At 35.5% G+C, this 16125-nt stretch overlaps 1 protein-coding gene across 8 annotated transcripts in view; it reads left to right on the top strand.

The window, feature by feature from the left end:
• Nucleotides 1-16125, top strand: part of Cep70 (centrosomal protein 70) — a 46475-nt gene that overhangs the window by 17813 nt on the left and 12537 nt on the right. For 7 of the 8 annotated variants that reach the window (XM_010625573.3, XM_010625575.3, XM_010625576.3 and 4 more), the window contains 7 exons: nucleotides 580-749; nucleotides 3104-3160; nucleotides 5412-5499; nucleotides 5587-5675; nucleotides 7792-7866; nucleotides 11180-11285; nucleotides 14902-15072. In XM_010625573.3, coding sequence (XP_010623875.1) covers nucleotides 580-749; nucleotides 3104-3160; nucleotides 5412-5499; nucleotides 5587-5675; nucleotides 7792-7866; nucleotides 11180-11285; nucleotides 14902-15072 — 756 coding nt within the window. The remainder of the gene's footprint in view (nucleotides 1-579; nucleotides 750-3103; nucleotides 3161-5411; nucleotides 5500-5586; nucleotides 5676-7791; nucleotides 7867-11179; nucleotides 11286-14901; nucleotides 15073-16125) is intronic. The other variant, XM_033759554.1, reaches the window with a different exon arrangement.

Raw genomic sequence — 16125 nt, 5'->3', positions numbered from 1 at the left:
CTTATCATTGATCTTTATGCAAGTGTATTAATAAGAGTGACCAGCTTTTGCTAATTAGCTTTGAAACTAAGGGATAGAAACTATAGAATAAGGGAAAACCAGGCTAGTAGTAGCTTGCTTAAAATAAGGGAAGAGAATCTCTGAGATTCCTTTGAATAAATCTTAGGGTATATACTGATTATCTCTCAGTGATAACTTCCTGATTATGGATTTAATTATGAGTCTACAGCCTTCCACATTTCCTGAATGCCCAAGATGACCACACTATTTGCAATCCTACATTATCATTGATCACTTAAGAACCTTAACTTTGATTGCTGATTCTCTTGAACATTCTTAATATTGTTCCCTGCCTGATTATTGTTTCCAATCTAAACATAAAATTATGTCAGTTTCATTGATATTCTTAAATTCCTTATTAAGAACTCAATTATAATGCTATGTACTCAATTATAAGCTATAGTTTCTGTGATTCTTGAGTAATAGCTCAGTAGAAACTGAAGATGCCTTGTGTAAGTATTAGGACAGCAGATTCTGAATGTACATATCATAATTATGTTTTTAAAATTTTTATTGCAGACAAAATGCCAGCATTACAAGAAAAAACAAATGGAGCAGCAACAGACTATTGCTTCTTTGCAAAAGGATATCTGTCGATTAACAAAAGAGGAAGAAGAACGAATTATCACTCAAAACAGAGTGTTTGCCTATCTCTGCAAAAGGGTTCCTCACACCGTCTTGGATAGACAGTAATGTTTACCATATAACAAAATATAGCTAGATCCAGTTTTTTAAAAACTGAGTTTTTCTTGAGAGTGGTTGTTTCTTATCAACCAGAGGATTCTCCCTCTCTTCTGCTTTTGTTTTTCCTTATCCTGTACGGTTTTTTGTTTGTTTTTTTTTTGCCCTAGAACTTTTAAGGAATAAAATTAGATAGATATTTATTAAAAATAACACTAAACATTTAAATTAAATTCTCAATTTTTGAGAGCTGTTTTTAAAATTAACTTTTAACTGGTACGTAACATAAAAGTTGTACATTCATTAATTTCTGGAGACTTAGTTGTTTCCAAGTCTGTTGGGTCAAACAGTTTTGCTTTTAATTCTGAGGAACTTTCATACTGTTTTCCATTATAGCTGTAAATTTGCATTTAATATGGAGTGATTTTTGTAACTGGTGCTATATAGGGGTCTAGTTTCACTCCTCATGTAGATATCCAATTTTTTGAGCACCATAAATTCCTAGTTAACTAATAGTTGTCAGATATTTCTCAAAAGAACTGATTCCTTTTATTAAGGAATGGTATATAGAAACCACTCTATGAGAGTTGAGTTTAATATTGATGTTGTCAGTGACATTTGGACTTTTCAGTAGAACTACAAATTATATATATTGGGGGAAAATTTTAGCCAAATCATTATAGATTTTTTTCTCTCCATATAACATGAATGTTAATAGTATTTTAATTTAGACACTCTTGATTTTACTTTGTAATTCTTAAAATTGTAACATTTTTATTATTTTTTGTGATGTTAGGGATGGAAACCAAGGCCTTGCACGTGCTACACGTGCTCTTGACCACTGAGCTGTAACTCTGACCCTGGAACTGTCCTTTTATACAGAAAATCATTATTCCTAAGAACAAAATTAAAACTATTTGTTTGTTTTATCCTAAAATAAGTAAAAATTTTCAAAATAATAATAGATTTGCTAATAAGCCTATTGAATGAAACAACATTCTTTGCAATTCTCTTTGATATTAGTAATGTATCCCACTATGGATATGTTCAAAATAAGATTATCCAAAATACCTTGCAATACTTTTCTCTGTGTTTGTGTCCCAAATTAATAAGCAGTTATATTTGTTTCATTGTATTTTCAGTTACTGAGAATGCCTTTTACAATTTCTTTATTTTGAATACCTAAAGCATTTACACAATTTCAAAGCTAAAGCTATATATTCAGAGAAGTTGTTTTCATTTCTTCCCTTTTATATAACCCTAGTCTAACCCTTGCAGGTAATTAATTTTAAGTGTTTAGTGTTGTTTTTAGCAATACAAGCAGTATGAATATTACGTTCATATTCCCCCTTCTTGTATAAAAGCTAGCACTTTGTGTTTTTCAGTTAACATATAACTGATTGCATTTTGACCAGTCTTAGGTGTATACTGATTGGGTGTTTCTGTTGTAGTATAAAAATAAATGAGATCAGATATAAGTAAAAAGTTAAAGCTATAGGTGGTCTGGATGATTATCTGAGAGATAATATACATGTATACAGTTTCATTCTTGTGAAGATAAACCAAGAAAAAACAGCTCATAATTACTCATAACAAAAAGCAAAAAGGCAAGAAGGAAAGGAAAAAGGGTAGTAAAGAACAAAAAAGGAGAGAGGCAGAGAATTGCAGTGGAAGGAAGAGGCTAGTAACAGAGGGGAATGAAAAAAAGCCAAAAATAGCAGATATGAGTAAGTGAGATGAGAAATACTGAGAGAATTTGCCATATCACGTGAAGTCAGGTTAATTCAGTTATGAATTTGTTATATGGGCCAGAGGTTGTACACTTTTACCAAGGATTGAACCCAGCACCAGATAGGCTTCATGAAGAAAGAAACTTCAGTTAGACTATTAGGAACTGTAGAATTTTAATAGGAAATGAGGGACAGTTTTTCAGTTAGAGGAAAAATTTGTGAAATCATTTAAAATTTTAAAAGCCTGTGCCAGATCTGGTGGCTTATTGCTGTGATATCAGCAGTCAGGAGACTGAGGCAGGATTATCACTGCAGAAAAAAGGAAATATTCATCTCAGGGCTAATAATTCATGTGTTTTGCTTCTGAGCAGTTCTGAACCACAAGTGGTACATGTATAACTGTAAGAGGCATGGGACGTTCCCGATTGGGTGGTAGTCATGCATGTGCCATTGGTGGTCAGACTGCCCAGTGGGACCGACATGCATGTACCACCAGTGCTTCAGGCTGGCAGGAATGTGTTAAAGTCTGCCAGATAATCTGTACTTTTATCACTATAATTTGAAATTGGGCAGACAGAATAGTGATGATAGAATAACTATATTAATAATTCAGTGTCTCTTCTATTTTTTAGGTTGCTGTGCCTGATTGACTACTATGAATCTAAAATTAGAAAAATCTATACACAAAGGTATGAATAGTTACCTCCTGTCAGTTTCCAGTCCAATAAGAGAGGTAAAATGTAAACATTAATAAGAAAAATAAGATTTAAACACTAATACAGTGTCATATAGTTTACAAAAACTTGTACAGACTACTATAGGGGTTTAGAACAGGAAGGAGATCAGTTTTGGATGGAGTGACTTGGTGTTATGGCCTGTGTTTAGAGCCCCCCCCAAGCCTTTTGGTGGATGGGGCTTTTTCAGAGGTGGCTGGATCTAGAATGTGTGGTACCTGAACTGATTCATGGTGCAGTGCTAGGATCAAGGACACTCGGATTAAAGGCGTGAGTGCTACCTTCCCTAAGTGCCTAGAAAGAGAAAAGGGGGCAGAAAGATGCTATTAAGGTCCCCTGTTTGCTTTTGCTATATTTTGCTGCTATGTACTCATCCCCCTCCCCCATATGCCCCCCTGCCTTGCAGCCAGCTGATTATGGACTGAAAGCTCTGCAAACTGTTAGCTAAATAAACCGATTCCTCTTTTAACTTTGGGTGTCACGTATTTTGTCTTAGCAATGAGAAAAACTAATGCAGAATTTGGTACCAGGGAAGTGGAGTTGTTGCTGTAACTATACCTGACCATGTGGTTTACTAGCTTTTGGCACTGGCTTGTGCGAAGAATTTGGACAGGTTCAGAGATGCCATTTGAAAAAGTAGAGCTGGAACACCTTAGGTTGTACAATATGGGAGATTCTGGTCAGAGCTCATAAGACCAGAAAGCTGTAAAGACCAGGCTCAGGAGATTCTGTTGGGAAGAAAGACTGCATAGGCTGCTGCACTCCAATCTTAAGTGAAAGAGGGAGCTGGGCATGGTGACGCCTGCCTGTAATCTGAGCACTTGGGAGGCTGAGGCAGGAGGATCATGGCAAGTTCAGATCCAGCCTGGGCTACATAGTGAGTTCAAGGCCAGTCTGAACTACATAATGAGATGCTTTCTTAAAAAAAAAAAAAAAAGCTAGAGTGATTCCTCTCCCCTGAGTCTTACACTTTTCAGCCCCAGTTTTTTGCTATAAATTTAGTTCAACAAAACTCATTATCACCACTGCAATAGCCTAAATCCTTTCATCATCTTAGATAGAAAACCTGGTTTCCAGAACTCCAGAGATGCATCTCATACCATATTCTACATAAATATTCCATGATGGTTATGTTAAATCTTCTCTATTCTTATTAAAATCCCCACACTTTCTCTCTATCACCTAGATTAGAGGTCAGCAAACTCCTGCCCACATGTCCTGTGTAACCAGGAATTTCTGGGTTTTTATATCTAGTTTTACTGAAATACAGTTATGCCAATTCATTTATGTACTATGTATGGCTGATTCTATGCTACAACAGAAGTCATTATGATCCAAAATAGTTACAGCCCAACCCTTTACAGAAAAAGCTTGCTAATACCCGAATCTAGATTAAAATTTATGAAAGACATATACCATAAGTTAAAACTGGTATTCATTTCAGACTATGTAATATTTTCTAGAACACTGAGTTAATTATAGACATTAACTTGATTTCATTTATAAATCAAATCTTCCGGCTTCCCTTGAGAAGTCAAATTAGTCTAGGGACAGTAGACTCATCTTCCTATCTGGCTGCCGCCTTTAGATGGTACACAGCTTTGCAATTTGTATAGTTTTCCCCCTAACCTGTTTAACTCATATCCATTATTTCCTGACTCTGTGAGCATAAATGTGTACAACTTATTAAACCATGAAATTCTTCATTTTTATTTCTCAGACTGTGATGGTTAGTTTTGTGTATCAGTTTGAGTAAGCTAATGGTTTGTGCCTAGCAGTTCAGTAAAATACCATCAAGGTGTTACCATGTTTGTTTATTCATTCAACAGGTGTTTTTTTCACCCCTTCATATATCCCATATTCTTCTAGGCAGTGACATATGGGTAAACAAGAGTTCTGGTCCTCATACAGTCTAAGTAGAGTTAGTGAACAGGTGATATAATAGTAGGTAGAGGTGTCAGGGATTTAGCTCAGTGGCACCGCACTTGTGTTGCAAGAGCAAGGTGCTGAGTTTGATCCCTGGTACTGGGAAAAAAAATAGTAGTAGGTAGAAATGTGTTCTAGTATTCTGAGACTGAGGAAGTTTGGATTAATTGTTATTTTTGCATAATTCATGTTTGTTAAACAGATTGGTTTAATTTTTATTAGATATGTTTCTTTAGAGGTAGATTTTTAATGAGAAGTACATTGCATGTGTCTTTAATAGGCAATATAAAAAAAATGAAAGTCAATCAGAAGAAGAAAAAGATGGCAGAGATCTGAATGGCTCACCAACTTATAAAGGCCTTCTACTGGTATGGAGACCTAACTACTAAATCTTTTTTCTGAAGTAAAATAATTACCTAGAAAACTTAATTATTTTTCTGTGTAATGGGTTCCAGTCATTACAGAATCAACTCAAGGAATCAAACTCCAAGATTGATGCACTTTTAAGTGAAAAGCTGAACCTCCAAAAAGATTTAGAAAGCAGGTGAGAAAATTTCAAGTAATGTTTTATTGTCTAAAAAGTATATATATGGTGGAATTTTAAATGTTAAATGAACCATTCTAGCCTTTTTACTCTGAAACTAGCCTTGAGCACTTCAAACTCATATTCATTTTAGTCATGTGTCTCTTGTGGTGAATGATGGAATAAGAACCTATAGGTGGACAAGGGAAATAAGAAAATAGGGATCCACGTTGAAGAAGATAAAATTGGCTAGAATTTCAAGTAAATTTAGTTTTTTAAAAATTTGTTCTATTAAGGTATAATTGATACACAGTGCATTGTATACATTTAAGTACACAATTTAAAAGTTTTGATATAAATCTGTGAAATAATCAAGATAATCATCTTAAAAGTCTTCTCTTGTCCCTTTTGTAATCTCTTCTTCCTAATCAGTTTTCTGTCATTTTTACATTAGTTTTTATTTATTTATTTATTTAGGTACTGGGGATCGAACTCGGGACCTTGCATTTGCTAGGCAAGCAGCGGAACCACTGAGCTAAATCCCAGCTCTATATTAGTTTTAAATCAGTTTATATTTTTTAGACTTTTTATAAATGGAAGCATAGAGCATTTCTTTTTTGTTTTCTTTCAGCTTTTTTTTTTTTTTTTGGTACCAGGGATCGAACTCCAGTCCTTGCACTTGCAAGGCAGGTGCTGGAATCACTGAGCTAAATCCCCAGCCCACTCAGCATAATTTTTAAAATTTAAAATTTAAAATCTGTAACTTGACAAATTATAATTGTGTATGTTATGGGGTACAAAGCAATGTGATTTATGAATGCAGTGTACAATAATTAAATGAATTAACATATCCATCACCTTAAATATTTACGTTTTTTTGTGGTGAAAACATTTGAAGTTTACTCTATCTTATTTTGAAATAAACAATATATTATTACTTACTGTATTAGATTCGACTTTTTTTTTTGAAACAGGGTCTTGCTACATAGTTCAGGCCGACCTTGAACTCACTATGTAGCCCATGCTGGCCTTGAAGTCCCAGCAGTCCTCTTGGCTCAGCTTCCCAAGGGCTGGGATTATAGGCGTGCACCACCACACTTGATTAGATTCAATATTATACACATGGGTTTGTCATTACCAAACTACTTTAGGATGTCTTGTAATTTCTTATTTCTGTGTTGTGGAGGGACAAGAAAAGTAAGTAATTTTTATAACAAAGAGGGCTCTATGTAGAATAGGTACAAAAGGTACAGTAGGGACGTGTTGACAGTGACTAGTAATGGAGGAACATTATCAAGACTTTGCATTCATTCGATACTTTTTGAATGCCTATTATAAGCTAGCTACTGTCCCAAGCTTTAGAATAAAACTATGACTGAAATAAATCCTCTCTTCTCATTAAGTTTATACTTTGTTTTTAGCCAGGCTGGGGATTAAACCCAGGGCCTTGTGTGTACCAGGCAAGTGCTATGCTACTGAGCTGTGTTCTCAACCCCATAAGTGAAAAGGGCCATTAACCTTTAGAATCTAAACCATTTATATAAAGTCTGAAGGCTTGCTCTAAAATAAATGTAAGTTTTTGATTATATAAATACATAGTAAAAATTAACTTGTTTAGGAATAATGAATTAATTCAGTATAGTGGTTACCTGGAAAGGAGAGGAATAACACTGAGGGACACAAAGTTTTAAGTATATATATGTGTTGTGTGGGGTATTTTGTTTTGTTTTATTTTTTTGGTACTGGGGATTGAACTCAGGACCTTGCACTTGCCAGGTAGGTGCAGCACCCCTGAGCTACATCCCTGGCCCTTAAATACATATATGGCTTAGTTAAAGATTTGAAACAAGTCTATGAATATTCAAATTTTATAAGGCTAGGTGGTAGATATACCAGAATTTGTTATAATATACTGTATTATTATCTGTATATTTGAAACATTTTACTGTAAAATCAAGTGCTAAATTAACAACAACAAAGAGGAAAAGGTTGAATAATAAATTATGCAAAAGAAGAAATTCAAGTGGCCAGTAATACCTCATTAACAGTCAAGAGATATTTTTACTTGTGTCAAGTAGCAAGTACGTTTATAGTTTTATTCAATAAATTGAATGCATTCAACATTTATTTTCTACAGGCCCACACAACATGAATTAAGACTTTATAAACAACAAGTGAAGAAACTGGAGAAAGCCCTCAAGAAAAACATTAAGTAATTCTATTTTACTAAAGTTAGAGCTTTTACTAGGGTTTTGTGTTTTATTGTTTGGTTTTACTTACCTGACAGCTTACTTCATGCTACCTCATAGTAGCCTTGGCTTGGAATTACCAGTCTAGTGGGGGAAATGACATTAAAAGGGGGCATTTCTGGTTCCACAGTTTAAAAGTAATCACCACTGTATTGGATTTGGCTGTTTGTTCATCTTAAATACAAAGAAGGAAAAGGTAGTTGGCTGATGTTATAGGGGGAAATATTTTAAATAGGAAATTCTTTGGAAGTAATGAAAGAATTGCAAGAGAATCAATGAAATTGCAGATGACAAATTCCCAGTTTGTTTGTTTGTTTTGGTACCAGGGAATGGAACTCAGTACATTGCACTTGTGAGGCAGGTGCAGTACCACTGAACTAAATCCCCAGCCCTCCCAGTTTTTCTTGTTGACAATCATGATCTGAAAATTTTCAGGTAAACCTTGTCACTTTAAAAGTACCGGAAGGTGTACTGTAAGCCATTCTTATCCACCACTTCTATGCTCCCTGGCTTCGAAAAGCAAGCACTCAAAGGTGTTTCAAAAAGTTGATCTCTAATAGTAATAGTATTTCCTAAAGATTAAGTATGTTTACTCTTTGATTCAAGGGAATCAGACTTCAATAATTTGAGGACATTAGGATGAAATATTTTGAAAACTCTTGAGTTAATGTGTGCATTAAATTAAGTCTGTGTATCAGCATATATTGATTTATTTTTCATTGAGAGCTGTGTTTGCTCCTTCCTGTGGCAGCGTATATCACAGTGAAAGGCAAATATGAGCACACAGGAATTAGTTGAATTAATAAAGTTGGGCAGGAAAAATGAAAGAAGTGGGTTTGGAAAGGATGCATGATTTTTACCTTTCCATTACTGCTTGATATTTTGGATGCATATGTGTGTCCTACTATCTGCTTGGCATTCTAGACCAGTGTTGCAGTGGTAAACCAGATAGAAAAGGCCCCCCCCTTATGGAGATGTCACAAAGAGAAAAGGATAATAAAAGAATAAATAAAACAATATAGCTACTAAACGTAAGACAGTGGGAAGAAGCTATTGTATGAATTTGGACAGAGGTGGGTGTGATAAAGTCAGTAGTGGCAATGGTGGAGGTGCCTGGAAGTGTTTGGAATTGGAGTAATATTAGAGGTAGAACTGATAGTACTTTGTGATGGGTTGGCTGTAGGGATTGAGGAAGTGGGGAGGAAACAAAAGTCTCCTAAGTTTTACAACTGAATAACTAAGTAGTTGTTGGTGCTGTTAACTGAAATTAACAAATTAGGAGAGAAGCAGCTGGATGTGGGATGATAAAAAATGAGGAAGAGAAACCTATTGACTCCACGCCAGTATATTAGTGAATATATACAAACACATACATGTACCCACTGTATAGAGATATACAGTCAGTCAATGCTCAGTATTCAGTCAGTATTCATCTATTTTTCTCCTTACTGAAACTTATTTGTAACTCTGAAATCTGTCATCATAGAATTTTCATAATCACTGATGGGTAGACTCAGAGTGGTAAAATTTGAATCACCTAACACACATATTCTTAGCTGTTGAGCAGTTTGATTTTATTTCTAAAGATAGCACAGGATTTTGGCATAGAGCTGGGAAAAATACAACTTTGAGAGGTTCACACTGATGCACCTTTTTGTTTCTATACTAGTATGGTTCAATGTGATTTTTAAAAACAAAACTGGCAGCACACTTTTCAACTTGTTCTTCATGTCCAGCAGGGATCTCTGTCTACCATGGGGTCGAGAAAAGGCTTCAGTAGAACAGTTAAAAGCTGTAAGGTTTCTATAGACAGAAGCTTATAGAGATGGCTTTATTATAGCACAGCTTATTTTGTTTTTAACTTTATTTTTTATTAATACATACGTGTCATAAATATGGATCACGTTCATCATAGAGTTTATAACTACATAATCTATCTCAATCATTCTTTTTTCCCATTTCCTGCCCCTCCAACCATTCTTCCCCTCCCCCTTTCCTTCCATTTTTTTCCCCTTCCCTTCTTTCCTTTTCTCTCCTTCCCTTCTCCCCTTCCTTTGTACCCCTTATCATTTGAACATATTCTTCCTACTTCCCAGTATCTATCTTCCATTATGCTCCTTTTCTACCCTTTGAGTTTCTCACACCCCCAAAAAATGCAATATTTAAACTTATGTGTCTGATTTATTTCACTTAAAATTATAGTCTCAGGGTGCATCAGTTTTCCTACAAATGACTCAACTTTATCCTTTATGGCAGAGGAGTACTCCATTGTATATAAATACCACATTTTCTTTATCATTCATCTTTTGATGGATTATATGGGCTGTTTCCAAGACTCAGCTATTATAAATTGTGCTGCTGTAAACATATACTGCATATCACTATGGTATGATGTTTCTAACTTTTTTAATTAGATGTGAAGTTTTCTCAATTTCTTGAAATCTACAAAGAAATAGCCATTGCCCTTGGCTGTATAGAATGAATGTCTACTCCAAGAGAGCTTGTATGTTCTGCAGGCCTGTTGGACTGCCCTGGGAACTACAAAACATAGCACATTTATGAATGTAGACTAGTCCAGTGATGGCACACTTTAGAGACAAGTACCCGTACTGCAACCCAAAGCCCACTCACTTATCACAAAGTGCCAACACTGAAATTAAATATGAATACTGAGGTTTTAATTGAGAGAGAAAAAAACCTCATATATTAACATCTTTTGTCTTAAAAGAAAAACAGTAACGTGCCATAGGTCCACCACCACTGGGCCTGTCATAACACAGGTTTCTAAAGTACCAATTAATTCATATGCAAAGAGAATGTAGTATCCAAGTCACATTGTAATAGATACCCCAGGAGGAAAGTTAGATGGACTGTCTAGGTGTTCCTATTTCAGTACTCAAATCAGTTGTCCTGCTCATGCTGATTGTTCTGCTTTACCTGCAGCCTCTAAGCTTGAAGCACCTGGGGATGGAAATTGTTTTCATCTTTGGTTGTACTTTTTCACCATGCTGCTTTTCATTGGTGGTAGAGGGTGATTAGAATTTTTTTTTTCTTCAGTTTTCAGGGATCCCTTCTAATTTGTAGTCTTTTTGGAGGACCTTATTGCTTTCCATAAGCATTATTACTTAAATTTTTTTAACTTTATGCATATGTGCACATACACATACAAAATACCAGAAGATTTTTAGAGGCTAGTTGGATCATTGATGGTCTGTCATCTTAATCTAGTATCTAGGAAAGCATTTTGTATATTTTAATTTTTTTTTTCTCCTTTAGATTACAGGAGCTTATCAGTCATACAAAAGCTGAGGATACAGAGAAAAAAGATGAATCCAGCAAAGAAAGCCATCAACAAGTTCTAGTTGACCAGAGATACTTTCAGGTATTGAATAGCTGACAAAAACAGTGGTGTTTGTAATGGACTTGGTTTGGGTTGCTATGTGATTAATTATCACTTGGTAAGGAATACTTGTATAGTTATCCTTTAGTGTATGTGGGAGATTGGTTCCGCAGTGTATATGGATACCAATATCTGCAGGTGCTCAAATGAATATACATAAAATCGCAGCTCTACATTACATATACCTAATGTAACATAAATGCTATGCAAATAGCATTGTTATATTGTCTAGCAAATAATGGCAAGAAAAAGTCTTTAAGGGTTTTAAAAGATAATGCTCTCCCTAGAACCATTTTCCTTTTGTTTTTGTTGTTGCTATTTGCAAAGTAAATCTGTTTTAGCGACCTTTTATAGTTTTGCTTTTGTTTAAATATTTACTCCATATGAAATTTTTTTCTTTTCTTTTCTTTTTTTTTTTTTTTTTTTTTTTTTTTTGGTACCGGGGATTGAACTTGGGCCCTTGGGCTTGCGAGGCAGATGGCAGAACCACTGAGCCAAATCCCCTACCCCTGAAATTTTATTTTCTATGTGATGCCATGCAAGGAATCCAACATTACTGGTTTATAGATTATTCATTGACTACATGAGAAATTGAGTCTGGTAATTTGACTGAAATAGACCTGTACTCATATTTTATTTGGCCTACTTAAGCTTTTAAATTTAGAATTAATCCACAATCTTTTAAATATAATATGTATTCTTCTGGATGAACAATTTTCAAATTAAAAAATCTCATTGGATTGACTTTATAGATTAATATTTGGAGAAATGCTACCTTTACAGTTTTGAATCATCCCATTCAGAAATGTGTAATTTATTTTGGGTCTCCTTTTGTAGTCTTCAGTAAAGTTTAACATATTTAAATTTAGTTCTCATATATTTCTTGTTAGATTCATTTTGCAGGTATTTAATAGCTTTTATTGCTATTGTGAATGGGTTCTAGGCACCTTTCTGAAAACTGTTTATTTTAGTTATCTCTCTGTCAGAAGGAGTTCTTCTTTTCTGGCTGCCTTTGCCATCATTTTTTTCCCCTCCTTTGGACTTGAACTGAAACATTAAACTTCAAAGGTATTAGTCATGCAACTATACATCAGTGATCCTGGATCTCTACTTATGACTACGAATCTTGCGACTTATCAGCCTCTGTAATTATGTGAACTGATTCCTTATAATGAATCTGTGTGTGTGTGTGTGTGTGTGTGTGTACACATATGTTATACACACACACACCCATATGTAATGAACTATGTATATTTTGGTCTACAAATGATTAGATGCTATACCCACATAGATATATTTTCTTTTGTATCTCTGAAGAACTCTGAAAAAGTGTTTAACATACATGCCCTTTAATATTTGTTTGAAAGTTTTTATAGTGAAAAGTTGAGAGAAAAATGTCCATTCAGGTCTCAATTAAAACTTCATTCCTCAGCCAGGTGTGGTGGCGCATGCCTGCAATCCCAGCACTCGGGAGGCTGAGGCAGGAGGATCGCTGTGAGTTCGAGACCAGCCTGGGCTACATAGTGAGTTCCAGGTCAGTCTCAACTACATAGTGTGACCCTGTCTCCAAAAACCAAAAAAACTTCATTCCTCATCCAGTTCAAAGTTTATTTAACTTGATACCCTGTCTCATGCCTGATCTGTCTTCTAAAGACAAGCAACGTGGCAAGGAATATGATCTGTTTATTCTCTTTATTCCATCATCTTTCCTTGTGCTCTGCTACATTTGGCTCTTCCAGGATTGGCGGTAAAGGGCAGGTGGTGAGTGAGAATAGAGAGAATAGAATCTTTGTTTACTGGTGCTTGTGTATTCCAGCACTAGTGCCTTGTGTGCAGCTAATGTACAAGTACTGCCTCTGTTTCTCTTTCATAGGATGCTTGTCTGTGTGTGTGTGTGTGCACGTGCATGTGTGTGCACACATGTATGTGTTAATTCCTCTCCACTAGCTAGGGACTGTGGCAGTATATTCATTTTGTGAGCAGTATATTTTCCAGTTGGCTTCTTTGGAATTCCTTACCTCTCCCAGGTCCTTTAGCCATAGGCAGTTATTTCTTTTGAAAGTAAAGCTTAACTGTCTACCAGATTGTCCAATTGGCCAGAATGTATTCTTACCCCATCACAATGTAAAATGGCAGGCTTTTCTTATTGTGACCCTTTAATATTATTGTGCTTCAACAACTGGGTAGTTCTGTTGATGTTGGCTCTGCATCTGCTGTGAAATACAAGTCGGTACAGTGGCCCCTTTTCTGGGAGTTCAATGAATATTGTCTCAGAGGAATGGAGGTGACTGGTGCATGTGTCTCATTATCTACCAGTCCTATCTGGGCTTTGCCATATAGCAGCAACACAGTGCTGAGATGAAAAGCAAAAATGATTAAAATCTCTTGTGAGAATTGGGCTTTTAACTGGCATAACATTCTTTCTAATACATTCTGGGGGTCAAGCAAGGCCCAAGACCAGTCCAGACTCAAGTAGTGTCATAGTGCAAATATGCAAGAATATAAGGACAAGAAATAATTGTGATCATCTTTGCCAACAATCTAAAACAAAGTTAATATTCATACTGCTAAACATGCAAGTAATACACTTGGTTTGCTGCTTCTCTCATTAAGATTCCCCTGTGATCTACTGAAACTTCCCTGTTCTCTTTGAGTTCACCTGCCACCTTCTTAACCTTTGGCATGGCAGGACTAGAGGGTACTACTCTATATTCTTGCTCTTGTTAATAATGCGTGGGAGAATTTTTGAGTTAAAATGGTATTCATAGATCAATTTAAATATAAGCAAAATATTGAAATATATCCTCTTGCACTAAATTAAGAACAAAAAATTGCCTGTAAATGTCTGAAGTCAAATTCCCAGAAGAACTGTTTGTTATAGCTTTGTATGTTAAGAACAATAACAGTATTTTCCATTAGTTCTGTTTATTTTAAAGACACTTTTCTTGGTGAACCTGTCTAATGAATATGTAACATTTTCTTGGATGGGCTAATCAACATTTACGGTCAGTTTGATCACCTCTTATCCAGACCTACATGACGTATCCAGGACTTCTCTTTAGAATGTGTAGGACTTTATTAGTAACTGTCTTCATGTTGAACTTAACTGAAGTTATGAACAATGGAAAAGCCCTTTCTAATATCCTTATTTAGCTTAAATATGAGGAACAGAAATAAGGAAATGTGGAGAATGTAGTTAAGGATATCTGGGGAATTACTGTTCTCCATGTGGATTACAATAGGTCATTCATGACTGTTTATTATGTCTAATTAGTTTTAAAATTCATTTTAGTTTTTCTGTGAAGTTTTTAGTTCTTATTAGAACTTACATATTTAATTATGTTAAACTACTATATTACCAACAGATTACAAGTGTCATTCTCATTAACACATTCACAATGAAATCATAATTCACATGTCTTGCTGCCAGGCAGCTTTGAAACACAGTGGTACAAGCCAGCAGGAGCATGTAATAGAGCTTCTTAATAGCTTAGCTCTGAAAATCATGTTATATCCATATATAAAGCACTCCTTTAACATATATCGCTTTACAGGACTAAGAGAAATATTTTGACTAAAAATACTATATTTTTTAAAGGTGCTATGTAGCATCAATTCAATTATTCACAATTCAAGAGCTCCAGTAATACTTTATAAACAGAGCAAAGAAGGAGCCCAACATTTTAACAAAGATTTTGTTCAAGACTGTGGATTTGAACATCTTGTTCCTATGATAGAAATGTGGGCAGATGAACTGACATCCTTGAAGGTAAGAGTTTGAATATTTACTTGCTTTGAAAATCGACTACTGGACTCTGTGGACCTTATTCATAAGACTTGGCTTTTTCTATGCATAAAGCTGTAAAATTTAGCTTGTCTAAACTGGTAACCTTGCTACTTGTGTTGATTTTAAGTACTGTCAGTGTGACATCATTACTGATAAGTTTGCTTCCCCTAAAGTTAAGCCAAACAAAGTTTTTTTTAGGTCCATTGACTCATTGAAAATCTATAGTAGATCCATCCGTGCACTTCTAGGCTTTTCTGTGTTCTGACTTTATTTCACTCCTATTCATATCTCTATGTTGCAGATTTCCTTGGCCTTTTCTGTTCAGACATAATGTCTTCATTTCATTTTAATTGGGAATATTTTCCTTCTCTTCACATTTTAAGTTATTTTCTTTCTCTGAGTTTGCCCCGGCCCGCGGGGTCAGTAATTGGCAGAGCTCGAGAAGGAAGTACCTGTACATTTTAAGTTATTTTCTTTCTCTGAGTTTGCCCCGGCCCGCGGGGTCAGTAATTGGCAGAGCTCGAGAAGGGGAAGTACCTGGAAATGAGACAAGAGGGGCGCGGAAAGAAGGAGACCAAGCAAAGAGTTGTCGAGGTCTCATTTATTTGCAGATACAGGCAGTTTGTAAAGGCAAAAACCGCAAAATTGTAAGAGGAAATAGTTAACCATAAACTTTGGGAGGAGAATGTAACAATAGTATAACACAATGTTACTATGTAACGGATCAGGTCACTTGTCTGCAAACCTGTTGTCATGGGTAACGACACAACTGTGGTGGTGGGGTGATCAGCGGGTCAACATGGAGGCTGTTTGGTTTTTACTTAGGACAGGCTAGCAGCTTAGTCTACCACATGAGTTGAGTTTATATTTGAGTGTTCTGTAGAACAGGTAATAGTCAACTAGCATCAAACCCTACTATTAATTCTTTTATCTATTCTTGGGAGGTTAAAATGTATTCACTTATTGCTGGGTGTAGTGGTGCCTGCCTGTAATCCCAGCACTCCGAGAGGCTGAAGTGGGAGGATCCCAAGTTGG

This window comes from Fukomys damarensis, unplaced genomic scaffold (genome assembly GCF_012274545.1).
Source record: "Fukomys damarensis isolate Sample0158 unplaced genomic scaffold, DMR_v1.0_HiC HiC_scaffold_37, whole genome shotgun sequence".
Taxonomy (NCBI): Eukaryota; Metazoa; Chordata; class Mammalia; order Rodentia; family Bathyergidae; genus Fukomys; species Fukomys damarensis.
Note: the sequence above shows the minus strand (reverse complement) of the source record. Positions and strands in the feature narration are given on the sequence as shown.